Source organism: Sus scrofa, chromosome 12 (genome assembly GCF_000003025.6).
Source record: "Sus scrofa isolate TJ Tabasco breed Duroc chromosome 12, Sscrofa11.1, whole genome shotgun sequence".
Lineage (NCBI taxonomy): Eukaryota > Metazoa > Chordata > Mammalia > Artiodactyla > Suidae > Sus > Sus scrofa.
The window spans coordinates 44769804-44790213 of NC_010454.4; the positions used below are offsets into that span (position 1 = coordinate 44769804).

At 55.3% G+C, this 20410-nt stretch overlaps 1 protein-coding gene across 1 annotated transcript in view; it reads left to right on the forward strand.

The window, feature by feature from the left end:
- FOXN1 (forkhead box N1) overlaps positions 1 to 20410 on the forward strand; it is a 31712-nt gene that overhangs the window by 5377 nt on the left and 5925 nt on the right. The window contains 5 exon segments of the mRNA XM_021067477.1: positions 10124 to 10275; positions 10670 to 11128; positions 13861 to 13971; positions 15642 to 15772; positions 17923 to 18019. Of these exon segments, the coding sequence (XP_020923136.1) occupies positions 10153 to 10275; positions 10670 to 11128; positions 13861 to 13971; positions 15642 to 15772; positions 17923 to 18019 (921 nt within the window). The 5' untranslated portion in view covers positions 10124 to 10152.

Genomic DNA, 20410 nt, shown 5'->3' on the forward strand with positions numbered 1-20410 from the left:
CTGAGGCTTCTCACGATCACATCCAGTCTGCCCAAGGAGGGAAGGATTTGGGAGAGAATGTTTTTTGGGATGACAATGCCAAGCCCAGGAGGATCTGGAGGTAGTCAAGGGAAAAGTGGAAAATATAAGGATGGATCATACAACCTAGCGAATATAGCTAGTATTTTATCACTAAAATGGAGTATAACCTGTAAAATTGTGAATCACTGTATTGTACATATAATATTGTACATCGACTATACCTAATTAAAAATTTTTTTCATGAATAAAAACAAAAAACAAAGGAGAAAGGTGGGGGCTGGATCCTAGCAGCTGGATGGGCTCAAGGAAACACCTCAGAACCTGCCACTTCTCCACATCCTTCTCCTTGGATGGGCAAGGGGGTGACCCTGCCGTCAGAGCAGGCTTCACCCAGCCCAGGTGCCTGGCAGAAGGGCCAGCGCACACGCACCTGCACAGCAGAGAAGAATCCCTTCCACAGTGTGGCGGGGGCCTGGGGCGGCAGGGGCTCGGTTCCCCATCTGTCGAGTGAGTGAAGAAGAGGCTGGATGGGAGGGCCTCCCAGAGCTCGTCTCACCCCGAAGTTTAGTTAAATCGGGCAATGAACTTCCTGCCTCGTGTGTGTGTGTGTGTGTGTGTGTGTGTGTGGTGTGTGTGTGCGTGCGCGTGTGTGTGCGTGTGCGTGTGCGCGCGCATGTGCATTCGTGCTCTAGATGGCATGGGGGGAGGGGCTCCACCAGTATGCATTTGTCTTGTGCTCCATCTGTATTATTAGCAGTGGTGGCAGAATTAATACCCCTAATAATAGATTGGTAATAATGAGCAGTCCTTCTGATAATGATATGTACAGAGCAGGAGAGGCTCCTGGCTCAAGGGGTGGTAGGATCCCGAGCCATTTCATGCCCCCACTGAGGTGAGCAGGCAGAGAGACGCCTGGGTCATCCCAGGGGTAGTCCCTGGGGAAGGGCAAATGCTCTAAGGGGCAAAGGTCTCAGGCCACATCTCGCTCCTGAAACCCCATGGGCCCGAGGCCCCAGGGGAGACAAACTGGTATCCGTTTATCATCCTCAGAGCATTTTGATATCCTGGTTCTTGTTCAGTCCCCAGGCCAGCCAGGGCGGTGTACAGGGCAAAGAAGACGTTCCCATTTTATATAGGAGGAAATGCGGTTCATTTCTGTGACTAGCCCATGCCGAAGGCAGAGCTGGGAGAGGAGTTTCTGGGGTCGTTGGTCAGAAGGATGCCCTATGAGGGAACGGGGCGCAGGTGCGGGAGCTTTGTAAGGCAGCCCAGGGCTTCTGAGATAATAAACGCCAGGCTAGGGGATAAGGCGAAACAAGGCCCCCTCCTGCCTGTTGGTCTCACAGCTCATATTCTCAGCCGCCAATCACTGCCACAGTCAATCAAGTCTGTAGCCAGTTACCAAAGCAGCCCACAGGAGGTGGGACTGCCAGGCTCAGCCCTGAGAAACCACAGATCTAATGGGTGCTCAGAGGCTAAGAACTTCAGTCCATCTCCCAGCTCCTTCCTCTACCCTCGCGTCAGCCAGTGTGGTGGGAGCAGCTTGTCCTAAGGAAGGATGGAGGCCACACGGTATCATTGTGAAAAATCCTCTTGCTCCTTCAGTCACGTCCCACCTCACCATCCACCCTTTCAACCCCTTCACCACAGGCAGACTGAGGATTAGAAGGAACTTTCTTTGGAGTTCCCACTGTGGCTCTGTGGACTAAGAATCCGACTCTAGCGACTCACGCAGCTGTGAAGTGGAGGCTTTCATCCCTGTCTTGATGCAGTGGGTTAAAGGATCCAACATTGCCGCAGCTGCCGCCTGTGGCTCAGATTCAGTCCCTGGCTGGGAACGTCCATAGGCCACAGGTGCAGCCGTAAAATTTAAAAAAAAAAAAAAAAAGCCAACAAACAAAACAAATAAAAACGAAAACAAAGAAGGAACTTTCTTTGGAAATCAGACCACTGCTCTCTGCACACGGCCCCCTGGGAGAACTCATCAGGTCCCCAGGGGTTCTAGGTCACCTGGTCCACATACGAGTCCCTTGCCAGGCCTGTTCTCACCGTCAGACCCAGTCATGCCTTTAAAAGTCTCTGGGTAAGGTAGGGGGTGGGGCGCACCTACTCCCTTAATTGCCCGTGTAAGGGTCTCATGCTCTTAGAATTGAGAATTTTTTCTCCCACTCCCAAACCACCTGCTAACCTTGGTGGGCAAGCTGACTTTGCTTCTGGGAACAGGATCTGGAGGTGGCTCACAGCCTCAGAGCTTGAACTCCAGAGTAGGCGGAAGAGAGAACAAGAGATCCCTGGGGGTTGGAGGTGTTTCGGCGGGGCGTCTCTTAGTGTCATCTGAGGGGTAGGGAGACCCTGGTAGAGCCAGCCTCTCAGGCTAGGTGGTCATAGCAGAGGAGAAAAGGGGACCAGGCAGCTATGCCTCAGAAAGTGAGAGACGGGCGTTTTTTGAAGGATGGCCTTTCTTATTTCCTTGAAACCAAGCATCTCTTCCCTCCCATCTACTGAATGAGCATCCATAGGCAGTTCAAGAACACCCATTAATCTGCAACTGTCCATTCATTCATCTGCCTGTCCATCTGTCCATGCATCTGTCTTCCAGCTTTCCATCCAGTCATTTATCCACTCGTCAATCTGTCGGTCCATTGATCTGTCCATTTCATCCATCCATCCATCCTCCATTCCTCCTTCCATTCATTCATCCATCCATCCATCCATCCATCATGCATCCATCCAAAGAGGTCACGCCCCAGTTGGTCTCCCCAGGGCTGCTGGGAAGAGTCTGTGGTCCTGTGGCATTTATAGGGCATGTGACCTGCCTGCCTGGCCTGGGGAGGCAGTCCCGCCCCAGCCCTCAGGCAGGGGGCCGGTCCAGGCATGTGGGAGTATTTATACCTCGATGGAGGCTCCCGCGGAGCTGCTGGGCTGAATGACTCCCCGAAGCTGTGATGGTGGCCACGACCCAGAGCCCACTGTGAGTGCCTGGATTCAGCTCTTTTGGGGGCCAGGGCTGGGTGGCAGGGGCTGGAGACGGATGGAAGAGAAGGGAAGCTGCCCACGGGTGGCCAGGGATGGAGGAAGGGAAGGAGAATGGGAGAACAGGAAGGTGTCGGAGTCAAACATCCGCAGCAAGGCTGGGACCCACCCCAGAGGAGGGATGAGTCCATCGCCATGTCCTTGCCCTTGGTGAATGGCAGGAAGGATAGGGCAAGAGGACCAAGGTTATGAGAGAGACTAAGGTTAGACATCTGGAAGAACTTCCATGTCAGCCCCAGGCATGGAAGGTGGTTCAAGTGCTTTTTTAGGACTGACGTCCCCAGTGATGCTCCAAGACCAGCCTCCTTCCAGAGGCAGGGGAATGACTCAAGTGACTTCAGGAGAGCCCTGGTTTGGGGGATGGGAATGCCTCAGCTGCAGGCGTCAGTGGCTCAGACTTGAGGAAAACACCACAAGGACAGCTCTTCATCCTGTGTTCTTCCCCCCTCCACCTGCTGCCCTTTCCATTGGTAGCTGCTGTTCAGAGCACCTTACTCAGATCTCAAGGCAGGGGCGGCTGACCCACTCCTGACCCTGAGCCAGAGCCAGAGGGGCCAGAATTTTGGCCTCAGAACCCCCAACCCTTGAGGAGCGCAGAGGAGCTAGAAACCTCCTCTTTCTTTGCACCCCTAGACCCCAGTTCCCTGGGTGCCCAACATTAGGAGTGGCCTGCAGGCCCTTCCTGTCACCCCTGCTAGGTAACTACCCAGCTGCTCCAGGGGACCCCTCCCAGCAGCCGGGCGGGCGGAGCCCTGGGTGGGACCACAGGCAGCACTGGGCATGGTCCCCACCCCTTGTAAAACATGCTGCTGCAGCCAGCAACAGAAACCATTAAGGCGGAACTGCACCGTCTCCACCTCTCATAAAGGGCGGGGAGGAGCAGCCGGTGGGAGGGATTGTGGAGAGAGCCCAGAGAGGGCCCTTCGTGGCCTCTGTGACTCAGCTGCCCACAGGGGGTACAGGGACAGACCCTCCCAAGGAACCCTCCAACCTTGCCCCTCACCTGACACGCTGGCTTCCAGATGTGAGCAAGGAAGCCCAGGTGTTCCTGAGGCGGGGCGGTGCAGCATAGTGGTTAAGCACCTTGGCTTTGAAGCCTGTGTCTGAATCCTGGGGAGCAATATTTACTAGCTGAGTGACCTTGGACACGTCAGGTTAACCTCTCTGAGCCTCAGTTTCCTCATCTATAAAATGGGGGTGATAATACAGTGCCTCCCTGCTGGGGGAATAGCTCACCCCGCTGTTCCTCGCGCCCTGGAGGATCTCCTCAGGGAGGCGGCTCCCGAGGGAAGAGCAGAGGCAAGGGCCCAGCTGACAGCTCTGTGGACCTACACTCATCCATAGGACCAGCTGCAGCATCTTGAGTTATTTATTTTTAACGAAGGTATAGTTGATTTACAGTGTTGTATCAATTTCTGCTGCACAGTAAAGTGACTCGGTCATATATATGTGTGTGTGTGTGTGTGTTGTGTGTGTGTGTGTGTGTATACACACATTCTTTTTTTTAGTATTATTTTCCATCATGTTCTATCCCAGGAGATTGCAGCATCTTTAGATGCACATGGTCCCAGCTCATCCTTTTTCTTATAAGGAAACTGAGTACAGAAAGGGGAAGTGACTTGTCCAAGGTCACGCAGCCAGCCAATGGGTATCCCCTGGTCCCCACCCCCAAATGCCCCCTGTGCCTTAGTCCTGGGATACAAGAAAAAGAGTCGGGGGGAGGGAGCACAAGGCCTCTGTCTGTGTTGGTAAGAAGGCCAGAGAGCAGAGATTTGGTAATGATGGTGGTTGATCCCGTGGTCATACATTCTGGGGAATTTCCTCCTTGTCATGGTCCCTACTCAGGTTAGAGGGCCATTTCTTCTTCCTTCTGCCTCAGGGAAGATCAAGTCTACTTCTTCCAGCCCCCACCCCTCCTCAAGGGTCATGGCAGAAAGGGAAGTTCGGAGAGCAGAGGGTAGACAGAATACTCAGATGCTAAGATGGTCTGCAGCTAATGTCTTGCCAGGATTGTCCCTCTGGAGTGTGTTTGGCGGTGTAGAGGGGGCTCCTGAGGCCTGAGACTCCGGAGATGTGGTTTTCAGTTTTAACTAGGTGGCTCTGGCATGTCATTTCTCCCCTGAAAAATGGGATTAATGACCTTTCTCCCCTACCAGTGGTGTGCTGGTTTGGAGGGCTACCAACCAGCTCTCCCAGAAAAAAAGTCTGGGAGTTCCTGCTGTGGCACAGCAGAAACAAATCTGTCTAGTAACCATGAGGACGCAGGTTCGATCCCTGGCCTTGCTCAGTGGGTTAAGGATGCGGTGTTGCCATGAGCTGGGGCGTAGGTTGCAGATGCGGCTTGGATCTGACATTTCTGTGGCTGTGGCATAGGGAAGTTTACCGTAGGCCAGTGGCTACAGCTCCAATTCGACCCCTAACCTGGGAACCTCCCCATACCACGGGTGCTGCCCTAAAAAGCAAAAAAAAAAAGAGTCTGATTTGTAGCATTCACTAATGTCCTTGGGTAAACCCTCCCACCATGGCTGATTTGGGAATTAGAAAGAGATGGGCACAATTGCCCTAACAAGTTCATAGCACCTGGCTCCGGGGCACCACTGCCTGCTCTCTCTGGGGCAAAGGGAGGATGCCATCCGATAATAAATACAAAAGTGCCTTGTAAACTTCAAAATGCTTTATAGATGGAAAGTTGGGATTAGAAAACTTTACAATCAAAGGACCCCCCCAGGGCACAGTCCACCATGGAGAGCCCTGGCCCAGCTCAGCCCAAAAAGGGGTCAGGCTGTAGCTCGTGGGAACCCACCCCAAGTGAAAGGGTCATGGGTGCCATCGGGAGTAGCTCCTGGGATCTGAGAAAGGAGGAGAATGGACTGGACCCCCAGACTGGTTCACTGATGCTCTTTGCACACACACTTCCCAATGCGCCCCCTGAAACTGAAGCAGGTAGGATAAAAAGGCTTCAGCTGCAGCCATCAGAGAAGCCCCCTGGGGAATGGCTTCAGCTGCAGCCATCAGAGAAGCCCCCTGGGGAATGCAAAGCATAAGTGCTCCTTCCCTGGGAGTTTCTGCAGCCATTCTCCCTCAGGGGAATGGCTAAAATGACCTCTGAGGCCAGAGGGTCAAGAGAAGGGACTTTAGCTTCTGCAGGGAGGGGGGGGGGATGATGTCAGGGAGATGGAAGTGGGAGGCAGGAAAGAGGAGTTTCCTCTGCTCTCCCTGACCCTACCCCCAGAGCTCATGCTTTAAAATAACTCTGTCCCACTGGTAATTATTAATAATAGCTATCATTTGTGGAGCCCATACTATGCATTAAGCTATTTACAAGCAATATTTCATCTAACCCACCAGAGAGGTATGTATTATTAGCCCCTTTTTACCGATGAGGAAACTGAGGCCCCAGGAAGGAAGTAAAACAAGTCGCCCAACCAAAGTCCCCCAGCTACTGGCATTCAAACCCAGTTCCGATTCTAGAGTTTCTGAACCAGATCATCTGACTCCAGGAGCTCCACCAGTTACTCCAGAAAGGGATCAGGGGCTGAGGCAGCCTCATCCTTCTCTCCTCAGTGAACCTGCCTGGTGCTGGGCAGAAGCCCCCCCAATGTATCCCAACTGAAACCCCTCTACCCAGCCCTGAGGCACAAGGACCCTTTGCAATGCAGTTGGTGAAGGATCGCCTCTTTCAGGAGCTGTGCAGTCTTCGGCAAGTCACTCAACCTCCTCTCCAAGTCAGTTTTCCTCATTTGTAGAAAAGCGCGTCCACTGAGGAAGCCAAGGGGATTTGTCACCAAATCAGGAGTCATCCTTTGTAAAACCGACGCACTGAGGTCCACTCAGGGACTCCTGTACCCTCGATGCAATCAAGAGGCGGGCCTCTGAGCTCTGCACAGCCTCCTTGCTTCTCATCCTGTCCCTGGGGGCCTGGAGGAGGTGGAGTGGTGGTTTGGCCAAGCCAGGATATGAAAAGCGTCAGCCTTGGGTGAAGGCCTGTGACATGCGGGCACTCAGCCGGGGCTACAGGTTATGTCCCAGGCCTAGGGGCTGCGGCCAGGATGGGGGTCCTCCGCAGGAGGGGCGGCCCACGCTGAGTCTCAGAGGCCCCCTCAGGCTCACATCGCAGAGGAGCAGAGCTGTGGGTCTGAACCCCCCGGGTCAGGCTGAGCGAAGGCCAGACAGACAGGGCAGGGCTGCAAAGGCAGCTGCCACCTGGGCGCTGGGTCATTAGCTAATCTCCCCAGGCCCGAAGCGGTGAGACCAGCAGGAAAACCAGTCTGGGGTCCGAAGGCACAGCCACACTTGGTCAATGAGGCAGGTAGTACAATATGCGTCCTCAAGCGTTTTCTATGTGCCTTTTACTCATCAGGCCACTTAATATTCATGATGACCCTGTGAGGTGGATCCCAAGCCCCATTATCAGAGAAGCAAAGGGAGAGACAGAGAATTGCACAGTCTTTTTCAAATCCACACAGCCAGCAAGGGGCACAGCTGGGACTCAAGCTCCGGTGGGCCCCAATCCCAAACCTTTGCTCTTAACCACGTGCTCTTCTGCCTCCAGAGAAGAGAGGGACCACCGGCCCACGTGTTCCAAAGCCTGAGACCTGGGGGCAGGAAGGGCCCCGGCCTTGCCTCTGGAGGGGCTGGAGAATGCCTTGGCAAAGTAGGTCTGGCCCGGAGCCAGGCGAGGCAGGCAGGCCCTAGCCGTCCAGGGGCTGTCCAGGGAACAGGGGCCGGGGCCGGCGGTCATGCGGAGCCAGAGATGGGCTGCCCTGCCCCTTGGGCCCCAGTCCTGCTCCACCGCGGTGTCCAGTTACAGGCACCTCGGCGCTTCCCTGGTCACGCCACATTTAGCATTGCCGAGTGAGCAGCACCAGGACATGGAGAAAGGGCGGTGGAGACTCTTGAAGGGGCGGGAGAGCCTCCACCAGGCGCCCTCCCTCCCCCCAGCCCCCTGCTACCGGCCCCCTCCGTCCCAGAGCGACTTTGGGCAAATGCCCTCCCTTCCTTGTCCCCAGCATCCCCCTTATCAAATAAAGGAGGGAGCTATTTAGCAAAGATGTACCAACGCCAGGCTGGGCACATGGGGACAGGGAGGCCACCCCTCCCTCCCAGAGACCCTAAGAGAGCAGGGCTCGGGCAGTGCAGTCATCCCACTCTGCCTGGGGGCGTCTTGGGTAAGCATAAACCTCTGCTTTTCTTGTCGCTTGTCCCCCTGCCCCAGCTCAAGCACCCCCACTCTGGCCCCTGCCACAGGAAGAATCTGTAAGAGGAGTGTGGCCTCCAGAGTTGGACAGTTCTGGCTTGGACTCTTCCCTCTATCAAGGATTAGCTGCGTGACGTGGGCAAGTCACTCAACCCCTCTGAGCCTCAGTCTCTTCATCTGGAGGGTGGGGTTAATAATGTGCCCCCCTCACAGGATCATTCTGCCAATAAACCCATGAGAAAATTCTCCTAATCCTGTGCACAGTGACCAGCCCAGAGCAGGCCCTCAGCAAATGGGAGCTTTTCTCAGAGGCCGCTTGGGCAAAAAAGAGTAAATTCTGGAGAGACTGCCCTTTGCAGGTGCTGAGGGAAAGCAGAGAGCTGAAGAGAGTAAGAGCCATACTCCTAATGATAAAATGAGAAAAGCTGGCATTTATTGGTCACTTACTACATGCCAGGCACTGGGCTAAATTCTTCGTGTGCCTAATTTCATTTAATCTGGCATCCCCCTGAGGGCAGGCCCCTCTCTTCCCTTTTTTTTTTTTTTTTTTTGTTGTTGTTGTTGTTGTTGTCTTTTTGCTATTTCTTTGGGCCGCTCCCACAGCATATGGAGGTTCCCAGGCTAGGGGTCGAATCAGAGCTGTAGCCACTGGCCTACGCCAGAGCCACAGCAACGCGGGATCCGAGCCGCGTCTGCAACCTACACCACAGCTCACGGCAACGCCGGATCCTTAACCCACAGAGCAAGGCCAGGGACCGAACCTGCAACCTCATGGTTCCTAGTCGGATTCGTTAACCACTGTGCCACGACGGGAACTCTTTTTTTTTTTTTTTTTTTTTTGTCTTCCCCTGTTTTGTTTGCTTTGTTTTGTTTTGTTTTGTTGGCCACATTCTGCATGTGGAAGTTCCCAGGCCCGGGATCAAACGCACGCCACAGTGGTAACCCAAACCCCTGCTGTGACAATGCCAGATCCTTAACCCACTAAGACACACGGGAACTCCTCTCTTTCCGTGTTTTTCAGACAACTGATGCGGAAGCTCAGAGAGCTTCGCAGACGCAGCTAGCAAGGAGAGGCAAAGGCTGCCTTTGAGCTGGGCCCCCTTAGCCACCCAGCTGTACAGAGTTCTCTTATTCCAGAAGGTCTGAGCAGAAAGAGCCCTCACATGTCACAGGCTCAAGCCCCAAGTTTTTCAAATAGTGAGACTCAGAAAGGGTAGTGGCCCACACAAAGTCACAGGTACGGGATGGCGCGTGGAGGACAAAGGAAAAAAAACACACGTTGGGAGTTCTCGTCGTGGCTCAGTGGTTAATGAATCCGACTAAGAACCATGAGGTTGCAGGTTCGATCCCTGGCCTTGCTCAGTGGGTTAAGGATCCGGCGATGCCATGACCTGTGGTGTGGGTTGCAGACACGGCTCGGATCCTGCGTTGCTGTGGCTCTGGCGTAGGCCGGTGGCTACAGCTCCGACTAGACCCCTAGCCTGGGAACCTCCATATGCCGCGGGAGCGGCCCAAGAAATGGCAAAAAGACAAAAAACAAAACAAAACAAAACAAAAAAACATGTGCCAGACATTCCACAGTGGGCCAGTGTCGTGCCAGGCTAACAGGGCCACCGGCATCCAAGTCCCCTTGAGTCCACCAGCCTTCTCTCTCTGTGTGTCTTTCATACTCTCTCAGGCTATTTAACTGCTTCCTTCTGTTTCTGATGTTTCGCTCTGTTTGTCTGTTTATCTGTCTGTCTCTATCTGTTTTTCTCTCTCTCATCGGCTCTCTGACTGGAGTCTGGGTCCCAGCCCAGGGATGAGGTGGGAAGGGAAGCGGTGGACTTGGGCTTGGTCAGCCCTGGACACCAGTCCTCGCTCTCATCCCAGCCGGCTTTCTTCGAGGCCAGGACCGGGTGATGGTGTCACTACTCCCGCCACAGTCTGACGTCACGCTGCCGAGCCCCACCAGACTGGAGGGCGAGCCCCAAGGGGACCTCATGCAGGCTCCGGGCCTCCCAGGCTCACCAGCCCCACAGAACGTAAGTACCTGGCAGCTGGGCCTGGGCTGAGCCAAGACCTGAGGGCTGGGCCGACCACCCCCACCCCTGGGGACCTCCCTGCACCTGCCTCATCCCTTCTACCGGAAAACAAGTTCCCACAGACTCCCAGATCCAGAAGTGTTCAGGTCTGGACCTCTGCTTGTCCCTTCAGTCCACGGTTTTCCCAGGGTGGGGCTGTGCCTCCATCCAACTGGGAGCGACCCCCTTTTAGGGGCAGTGTGACCTCATCGGATGGGGACTTCCAAGGGCAGGCTGTGTCTCCTCCATCAGCTGGGGGCTCCCCAGAGCCCAGCCACAGACCCTTTGCCCTGGCACAGAGTCGGGTCCTGGTCCAGCCTCTGCTCACAAGCTCTCTACCCTCTGTCCATGCCAGAAGCACGCCGGCTTCAGCTGCTCGTCGTTTGTGCCCGATGACCCTCCAGAGAGGGCACCCTCACTGCCCCCACACAGCCCCAGCATCGCGTCACCAGGTCCCGAGCAAGTCCACTGCCCCGCCGGCCCTGGCCCGGGCCCCTTCCAGCTCTCACCCTTGGACAAGTACCCCGGCTTCGGCTTTAAAGAGGGCCCAGCAAGCAGCCCTGGGCGCTTCCTCAAGGGCAGCCACGTGCCTTTCCACCCATATAAGCGGCATTTCCAGGAGGATGTCTTCCCGGAGGCCCAGACCGCCCTGGCCCTCGATGGACACACCTTTAAGACCCCAGGGGCGCTGGAAACTTTCGAGGAGATCCCTGCGGATGTGGGGGAGGCTGAGGCCTTCCTGCCCAGCTTCCCAGCCGAGGCCTGGTGCAACGGGCTCCCCTACCCAAGCCAGGAGCACAGCCCCCAAATCCTGGTGAGTACCAGGGGCCAGTGGGCATCCGACCCACCCCCGTCCCAGTTCCCAGCAGCCCGGAACGAGGCTTCTGGGCTCAAACCCCCTGCGATCCCTTTCTGGACCTTTCCTCTCACTGTCAGTGTGCACCAGGGAAACAGCAACTCAGAGAGTCGGGGTCTCTCAGCTTCATGCTGGGCCTCCAGGTCAGCTGGGCGCGGGGATGCCAACCTGTCCAGCATGGAAGGGGCAAGGTAGGGAAGGCAGCTCAGACCAAAGAAGCTGGAATCTTCCCAGAGGCCCCTGAGTCAGGGTCCCAGTGTGCAACTTCTGTTTAAGTGTCAAGAATCCCCAGCCAGACCTACACGCCCATATGCAAATGTGAGAAGAAAAACACATTCCACAGGCCAAGAGAAAGGGCTTAGGGAGGAGCCACAGAGCACAATATTCTCCTCCCCAGCATCAGCATCCTGAGTTGAGAGAGGACTGAAGTCTTCTCAGAGGACACTTCCAGGTCCCATTCTTTGCCCAGAGCGGGCCTGGGTGTCCTCAAAGAAATACCTTGGAATCTCAATGTATCCTTCCACAGCCAGACCCACAGGCTGTGTGACCTTAGGCAAGTCAGTTAACCTCTCTGAACCTCATCAGAAAAGTATGGTTAACAGTACCTATCTCATAGGCTTGTTGCCTTAAGAAGAGGAAAGCCCAAGGGAGCTTGCTCCCCACTCTCAGCCTGGGCTGTGCTGCTCCAGACACCCATCAGCAATGCTTACCTCTTGCTTTCAGACAGGCCCCCCAAGCCACACCCAACAAAAGCCTGTTTCCAGGCTTAGAAGATAGAGAGGGGCTGGGCACCTACCAGTTGTGGCCAAGAAGGGATCTGGTTCTGGTTCTGGGGCCCTTTGATGGCTTCTCCTCAGGCCCACTGAACATGACAGCAGTGCACAGTGAGGATACCGTCACATAAGCTACTGCCCCTTAAATGACCACCCTGGTCACTGTGCCAGGTCTTTCTTTCAAGGGCCCTTTTGTGGTGGGTTTTGGGTTTTTTGGCCCTACTCACGGCATGTGGAAGTTCCCAGGCCAAGGACTGAACCCAGGCCACAGCTGTAACCAGAGACATACAGTGACAATGCCAGACTCAACCCAGTGAGCCATGAGGAAACTCCTCAAGTGCCCCAATTAGTCCTCTAAAGAGTTCCCACTATCCCCTTCAGAGGTCCCATCGTGGCACAGTGGAAAAGAATCCAACTAGGAACCAGGAGGTTGTGGGTTCGATCCCTAGCCACACTCAGTGGGTTGCAGACGCAGCTTGGATCCTGTGTTGTTGCTGTGGCTGTGGTGCAGGCCGACAGCTGTAGCTCCGATTTGACCCCTAGCCTGGGAACCTCTGTATGCCATGAGTGCAGCCCTAGAAAGAAAAAAAAAACCACACAAATAAACAAACAAAAAAAAACTGTTTCCACTGTCCCCATTTTGCATATGATGAAACTGAGGTTCAACAGAGGTCAAATGACTTGCCCAAACTGTCTTGGCCTATAAGAGATGAGGCTGAGATTTGAGCCCACTTTCTTACACACACACACACACACACACACACACACACACAAACATACACACACGGTAGAGAAGAGCTCCAGCCCAGAGACCCATAGCAGGCTGGCCATCTCACTGAATGACCCTGGGCACATCACGTCCCCTCTGTGGGCTCAGCCCCATCATCTACCAAATGATAGGGTTGGACATGGTGTTTGTGGCCCTTCTAGGCCTGAGATTCTATGATTATGGTTATCTCGGCATCGGCAACCCCAGGGCACACCCAGAAAGAGCTCACAGCTGATTGGACCCTCTGGGCCCAAATGCTGGTTCCAGAAGCCCCTGGTAACCCCAGGAAGGACTGTCCATCTGCTTTCGGCCTTGTCCACCTTCGGGTACCTACCTGCATGCTCTTTCTGGCCCTACTCGGGGTAGAGCACTACGCAAATCCCTGCAGGCTCCATGTGGGGCTCACAACCCATGAGAAGCCAGGCTCTGCCCACCCCCATCGGCAGCAGCAGCAGGCTCCTGTGCCAGAATGAGAGAGGCCACGGGGCTCCAGCAGACCAGCAACTGGGTAGACTCCCCAGAGCAGAGCAAAGCAAAGTAGACTCTGAGTGAGAGATGCCCAGAGCAGAGAGAAACTCACTAACCCCCTTCAGAGAGCCCACTGGAGCTCCCTTGAGCTTTCCCAAAGCAGTCGGGCCTTGGGGCCCCCAGCTGGACCAACCTGTCTGGCAACTTTCTGTTCTCGCCTCATCATGGCTCTTTGGTGGGAATTCTAGAGCAGTGGTCCTTTGCAGACCTGCTCTGAGAGGCTGGCAGCTCTGAATCAGCAAGCAGGCCCCAAGCCAGGCTTGGCAAGCAGGGTCAGGCAGTGCAACTTTGTGCCATTCCAGGGAGACTCCCAGTCCTACCCAACCTCAGTGTGACCGCTGACAGTGTGTCCTACCCCCCACTTCTCTGGACAACCCAGCCTCAGCCTCTCACCCGCAGTGGGGTCGGGGGTAGGGAGCACTGGAACTTCCGGCCCAGCTCCACCGCTAACTTACTGGGTTTCCTCGGGAAAATCCTTCTCTGTTCTCTGTTTGTTCTCCAGGAATAAGTTTGAGGGAAGCAAAGCAGGGGATGCTTTTGTGTAAGGCTCAAGACACAGAAGAGATGAAGGAAGGAAAATAAGGCCCAGCCTGGTCATCTGTTTGTTTTCCTTCTAGCAGGGGTCGGAAGTCAAGGTCAAGCCCCCAGCTCTGGAGAGTGGTCCGGGGATGTACTGTTACCAGCCTCCCTTGCAGCCCATGTACTGTCCCTCCCAGCCCCCCTTCCACCAGGTGGGTCTGGGGCAGGTGGGCAATTTCCCCCCGGATCTCAGGATATTGTGTGTGGGTGTGGTGTGTGGGTGTGTATGTGAGTGTCTACACCTGGATGGGCAGGTAGGGGCAGCAGGGCCGGGAACCCGGAGTGGGGAAGACGGGCTCGTGGGGAGGGAAGCACCTGCCCTTCTCTAGGGTGGGGCTTGTCCGGGACCTCAGCAGGACCCGAGATGTCTCAGGGGAGACGGTGGGGTTGAGGGTGGGGCAGGGCTGGATGTGAACCAAAAAGGGAGAGAGGAGGAGAGCTGGACAAGGACTGAGCAAAGAGGAGAGGAAGGAGCGGGGTGACACATAAGGCTGAGCAGGGCAGGGGTCAGCCACCATCTTGTTAGGTGGCCTTGGCCTTAAACATCCCTTTAGCCTAGACGGGGTAGGACCAGGAGTGAAGTCAGGGGGCCTTTGCAGCTGGAGGCTCCAAGTCCCTAGCATCGTTGGCCCTACCCCTGTCCCCACCCCACTGCCCAGCCTCAGCTCCTCCCGGGTGCACAGGATGCCAAGTAATTGCCCCACACTGGCATAGATGGAGGTTTTTAAAAAAAGAAAGAAGAGAGCCCCAGAGCAGCCAGGCAGCTCCCAGGAGTCACTGGGCAAGACAGAGCAAGTGGCTGCCCAGCGCCCAGCTCCATCCACCTGCAGCCTGGCACTGAGACAGGCCCTGCCTGTGGAGCAGGTTCTACTCCCAGCTCTTTGGCATTGGCCCTGATCTTGGCCAAGCCAGGGAGGCAGGCACGTGGGCGGGTGTGTGTGGGGGAGGTCAGACTGCTTGCTTTGTGGGGGGAAAGAAGAGAGGGAGGGGGACAGGGGGAACACGTGAGGGGTCATCCTCACTCCGGGAGGAGCCTGGCTGCAGTGACTGAGCCATCCTGCAGCTCTCGGGCTGGCCCAGGGAAGGGGTGTCCCTGAGGCAGCCTGACCCATCAGGGACTGAGCCACTGCAGGATTAAGGGGCTACCAGATCTTGGACGGCCTCGCCATGCCCAGCCCTGTCTCCGTGCCCTCTGTTTTCTGCACCCCCCTCCTCGAACAAGATGGCCGCACCCAGGACTTTATGGAGCCTGCAGCGTGGGTGACTCAGGCACTAAGTGTCTCTCGGGTGACCTGGAAAGAGCACTTCAGCCTGGAGCAGATGGGGGAGTCAGAGTCTCCTACCCCCCTCACCCCCATAAAACACCATCCCTGGCACCGAAGCCACTCCCTTTGCTGTAAAACCACCTCCTATCCTCACCTGCCCACCACCATGACCGGCCCTTTCAAAGAGCCACTGAAACTCATAAAAGGTGGCAGTGCCCAGCAAACGCCCAGGCTGGACACCCCACTTCCGGCCCCGCTCCAGGAGACGCAAGAGAGGCCTGGAGCACCTGCCCAGAAGAATACAGAAGCCAGGGCCACCCTCCACCCTCTCTAGCCCAGCTCCTGTCCTATCACCGTGGCAACCAGAGGACCTAGAGGCCTGAGAGGGAGTCACAGACCCTCAGATAGCTTTGCCTTTGGAGCCCATGACCATGGGTGGTAGAGCACACGACAGAAGAATCTAGCCTCTCTGGATGTATATGAATGGGGAGAGGGGAACCCCTTCCTTGGGAAGACTGGTTACCATGGCAACCACTCTGCCCCTTTGACCTCTACAGTACTCACCAGGTGGCAGCAGTTACCCTGTACCCTACCTGGGCTCCTCACACTATCCGTACCAGCGGATTGCACCCCAGGCCAGCACCGACGGGCACCAGCCTCTCTTCCCAAAACCCATTTACTCCTACAGGTGAGTTTCCCATCTCCCTGGCATAGAAGGGAGAGGGGTGAGAGCATCCTGGGGAACTGGGGCATGGAATCCTTGAGGTATAAAGGTAATGGCAGGGGTGGAAGTCATGCTCAGCGCACTTTCAGAGGATGCTAGAGAGAAGATTCCAGTATGGGAGCAGCGAGATAGACTAGCTCACCTCTGACCTCTGGTCTAACCCTGGGGAGCCATGTCTGTGGCTCAGCTCAGCAGATCCTGGTACCCTGGGGTGAGTCTGCTAAGTTCTAGCTTCCTGGGGCCCAGGGCCTGGGTCTGAGATTTTAGGGGATGCTCCCCCCTTCTCCTCTCTCCCCAGATAGAGAGGCCCCACCCCAAAGCTCTGCTAGAAATAAGTGAGGGCCTGTGAGATCAGCTCAGTTATCCAGCATTTGTCAGATCTGGCGCAGCTTCTCTGGGGCTGGGGTTTTAAGTGCTAGGCCAGCAGCACCCAGCCCATCTGGAAGACCTTCCATTTGAACTTTCATTCATCCGGAGTTCCCGTCGTGGCGCAGTGGTTAACGAATCCGACTAGGAACCATGAGGTTGCGGGTTCGGTCCCTGCCCTTGCTCAGTGGGTTAAAGATCCGGCGTTGCCGTGAGCTGTGGTGTAGGTTGCAGACGCGGCTCGGATCCTGCGTTGCTGTGGCTCTGGCGTAGGCCGGTGGCTACAGCTCCGATTGGACCCCTAGCCTGGGAACCTCCATATGCCGCGGGAGTGGCCCAAGAAATAGCAAAAAAAAAAAAAAAAAAAAAAAAAAAAAAAAAAGAAAGAAAAAAATGAACTTTCATTCATCCAATCAACATTGATGCTCGATGTCCTGTGTGCCAGGCCCCATCAGCCAGGGGGAGCCCAGGAGAAGAAAAGGGACTTAAATATCATCCAGGAGCTCAGAGAAAGGGTTTGTGGGAGTTCCTGTTGTGGCTTAGCAGGTTGAGAACCTGACATAGCGTCGATGAGGATGCGAGTTCAATCCCTGACCTCTCTCAGTGGGTTAAGAATCCCACATTGCTGCAACCTATGGCATAGATCGCGGATGTAGCTCGGATCTGGCATTGCTATGGCTGTGGCGTGGGCCTGCGGCTGCAGCTCCCATTCAACCCCTAGCCTAGAAACTTAAGCAGGTGCAGCCGTTGTTTTTTTTTTTTTTTTTTTTTTGTCTTTTTAGGGCCGCACCCGTGGCATATGGAGGTTCCCAGGCTAGGGGTCTAATCGGAGCTGTTGCCGCCCCCACCCCCGCCAACGCCAGTGCCACAGCAACACCAGATCCGAGCCGCGTCTGCAACCTACACCACAGCTCACGGCAACGCCAGATCTTTAACCCACTGAGCAAGGCCAGGGATCGAACCTGCAACCTCATGGTTCCTAGTCGGATTCGTTTCCGCTATGCCATGACAGGAACTCCAGGTGCAGCCTTTTTAAAAAAAGGGAAAAAAAAGAGAGAAGGGGTTTGTGGCAGGCAGGATGATACAGAAATTCAGTCCTTGTAGTCCAGTAGAACTGGATTCAAGAATTCAGAACTGGGTTCTGAATTTACTGGCTGTGAAACCTCAGACAAGTTACTTAATCTCTCTGAGCCTCTGTTTATTTGTTTTTTTGGTTTTTTTTTAAGAATAGTAATATTCAAGCCTTTGGATGGATTAAGTGAGGGGAGGAATATGCTTGGCACACTGTAGGGGCTGGAAAAACCTTAGTTCCGTCCCTTTACAGCCAACATTCACACGACTGGCTGAGGGCTGACTGGTAATGACAGCTTCCATTTAATGAGTGTCTCGTATGTGCTGGGCATCATCCTTAATCCTCATGACTCTGAGGTAGCTATTACTTTCTTCACTTCAAAGCTGAAGAAACCGAGGCTCAGAGAGGTTAAGGCACTCACCCAAGGTCACACAGCTAGTGAGTGGCTAAAGCCAGGACTGTAACCCAAGTCTCTCAGACCCCATGAGACCCTCATATATCAGTAATCCCCAAACTTAGTGGATACTTTCTCATCTCTTCTCTAGACCTCATAGGGCCTCTCACCCATGAATTCTGCCACAGGCTATTCTTCTTTGACTACGCCAGCTGGGGCGGGGGTGGGGTGGGGGCGGGCCCCATCAGAAGTTCAAACTCTCAGAGCTTTCTCTGTCTTCAGCATCCTCATCTTCATGGCCCTTAAGAACAGTAAAACCGGGAGCCTTCCTGTCAGCGAGATCTACAATTTTATGACGGAGCACTTTCCTTACTTCAAGGTGAGCCCCAAATCCACCCCACCCCACCACCCCCAACTCCTGGTCAAGCCAGACCTCTCTGGACCAGAGGAGTCCATTGGGAGGCAGGAGATGAGTTTGAATGAAGGCCGGAAGAGGCCATGCCCTCCCCCGATGCTTCCCTTTGTCCCCACTTCAGAAGGACCGGTCTGTGTGGGAAACAGAGAACTCAAGCCATTCACCCAAGGTCACACAGCAGGCCTGAGTCAGATCTCATGCTGGGAGAAGGTGGGCATGGCAATCCCCCTAGGCTTCCAGGAACATTCCTCTACCCCAAATGGGGAGAGAGAGCTTGGGAAGAAATGAGAGGTTCTTCCCGCCCCTGACCCCAGGATGCTGTAGGGCTGGAGGAATTTGGATAGGAGCTGGCCAGCCAAGATGACACAGGATGCTGGGACTGAAGGACCCATTGCCTTCCCGGGAGAGATTAGGATCTGCCTCTGTGGGTGGCAGGCTCAGCTGCAGTTCTGCCAGAAAGCGGGGTGTGGGTTTCATGGACTTAGAGTATCCCAGGGAACCGGCTGGTTCACCCGACCTTCCCACGGACAGGATCTAGTTTCCGTCACCCACAGAAGGGGCTCCTGGGGCTCTATCAGACTCCCTCCTGGAGGAAGGACCAGATGCCCTTCTCTGCAGATGAGCAAATCCATCAGAGAGGGTGATCCATTTACTCGAGGCCAAACAGCAGGTGGGATCACTCGCTGGCTCAAGCGCTCTGGCTTCACGCACCACCTACTTCCCTTATCTGCATGCTCCCCAGGGTCTCCAACAACAAGAACAAAAAACCCTTCTCCTGGGGTGGGCGCAGGGGAGCTCAGAGCCTGTGTGTGAGGAGTGCCTCCTCCAAGGCCCACGCCCTGCTGGATGCAGTCTCGTCTGCTACCCAGGCAGAGGGCAGGAGCTGAGGCCCAGATAATCCGGCACTCAGCTCCACCTGCCAGTGGCTGAGTCCTAGCCCCAGCATCTTCCTGATTGTGCTGCCTGGGGATAATGTGAGGCTGATAGTCAAACAAGTTCGTACTTGCTGAGCAGCCAACAGCTGAGGCGTGGGGCAAGCTGGCCAGAGTACTGACCAAGAATGAAAATGTGTGGTCACCCATCAGAGGTTGTGGAAGGGAGAGGAGGGGGGAGGGAGGCTGTCACTGGGATTCGAGAAGCATCACAGCCGGTATCCAGGGCTGCCGCTCTGTACCCCAGCAGGTCAGGGGACCAAAGTCTCCCTGACCCCTAAAGCTTGCGGAGGGTCCCTTAGGGCTTCAAAGATCCAGGACAGAGAGAGAGAAGTGAGGGCCCTGCTCCCTTCCTCTTAGCCTTTCCTCTCTGCCAACTCCCAGCCCGGCCCCCGGCCCCTCCCTGCATCTCATCTTCCTGGCTTAATTATTTTTCCTGGGAGCCATGTAATCCCTGTTTTATGGGGCTGAGGAGTGAAGAGGTCTGACTGCTTTTTTTTTTTTGGTTCTAGTTGTTGCTCTTAGCCAGTTGCATCATTCCCTTACTCCCGAGTTTACATTTGACTTCAGAGAAAAAGCATCTGTGACGATGGGAAGGGCCCCGGATGGTGAAGGCAGTCCCATGGGGTGACCTGGGCGGGGCCCTTAATGAGGGAACAGAGTTGGAGTCTAGGCTCTGTCACCCTCTTTGTGTGATCTAGGGCTAGACCCTTTCTTCTCTGGACCTCAGTTTCCCAATCTGTAAAATGGTCCGGTTGGACCAGTTGGCACCTAAGTTCCTTCCAACTCTGACCATTCCCCCCTGACCCAACGAAGGGACAAGGTAAAGGATCCCCTGCCCCCACCCCATTGAAGGTCACTTTTCTGGGCAAGGCCAGAGTGGACCCTGGGGTGGGCAGCCCTCATGCCCAAGGCAGCTGAGATGGGCGTCCTGCAGCCCCGTGAGTCAGGGACATGGGACTGGGGGAAATCCCAGCCACTGGACATAATTGCTGGTGCCGACCAGCCCTCTTCCAAACAGGAAGTGGTTGGGGTGGGGGCTTGGCATCCCAAAGTCACAGATTTATGGGGCCGTAAAAGGGGCCGGTGCCCATTAACTCTGCCCACCAGGCAACAACACAGCCTTAGACTCCCAGTGTAGGGTCTGTCGTGGGAGTTGAAGGTGAATCCCAAGCTGGTGGGTCTGGTGGCTCAAGAATCCTCTCTCATGACCCTGGAAGCCTGGAGGGTCAACTCAACCAGCCCCCTGCCCCAGGCCAGTGGTCCCTGAGAAAGGCTCCAGCTGCTCCTGCCCGCAACTTGCAGTGGCGCTGGCATCAGGGCCCGGTTCTGCTGGACGTGATTCAGCCTGGCTGCTCCCTGGGGCAAGAGAGCTGGCGAGGAGGGAGTGGCTGCCCCTCATTAGGCAGAACCTGAGAGCTGG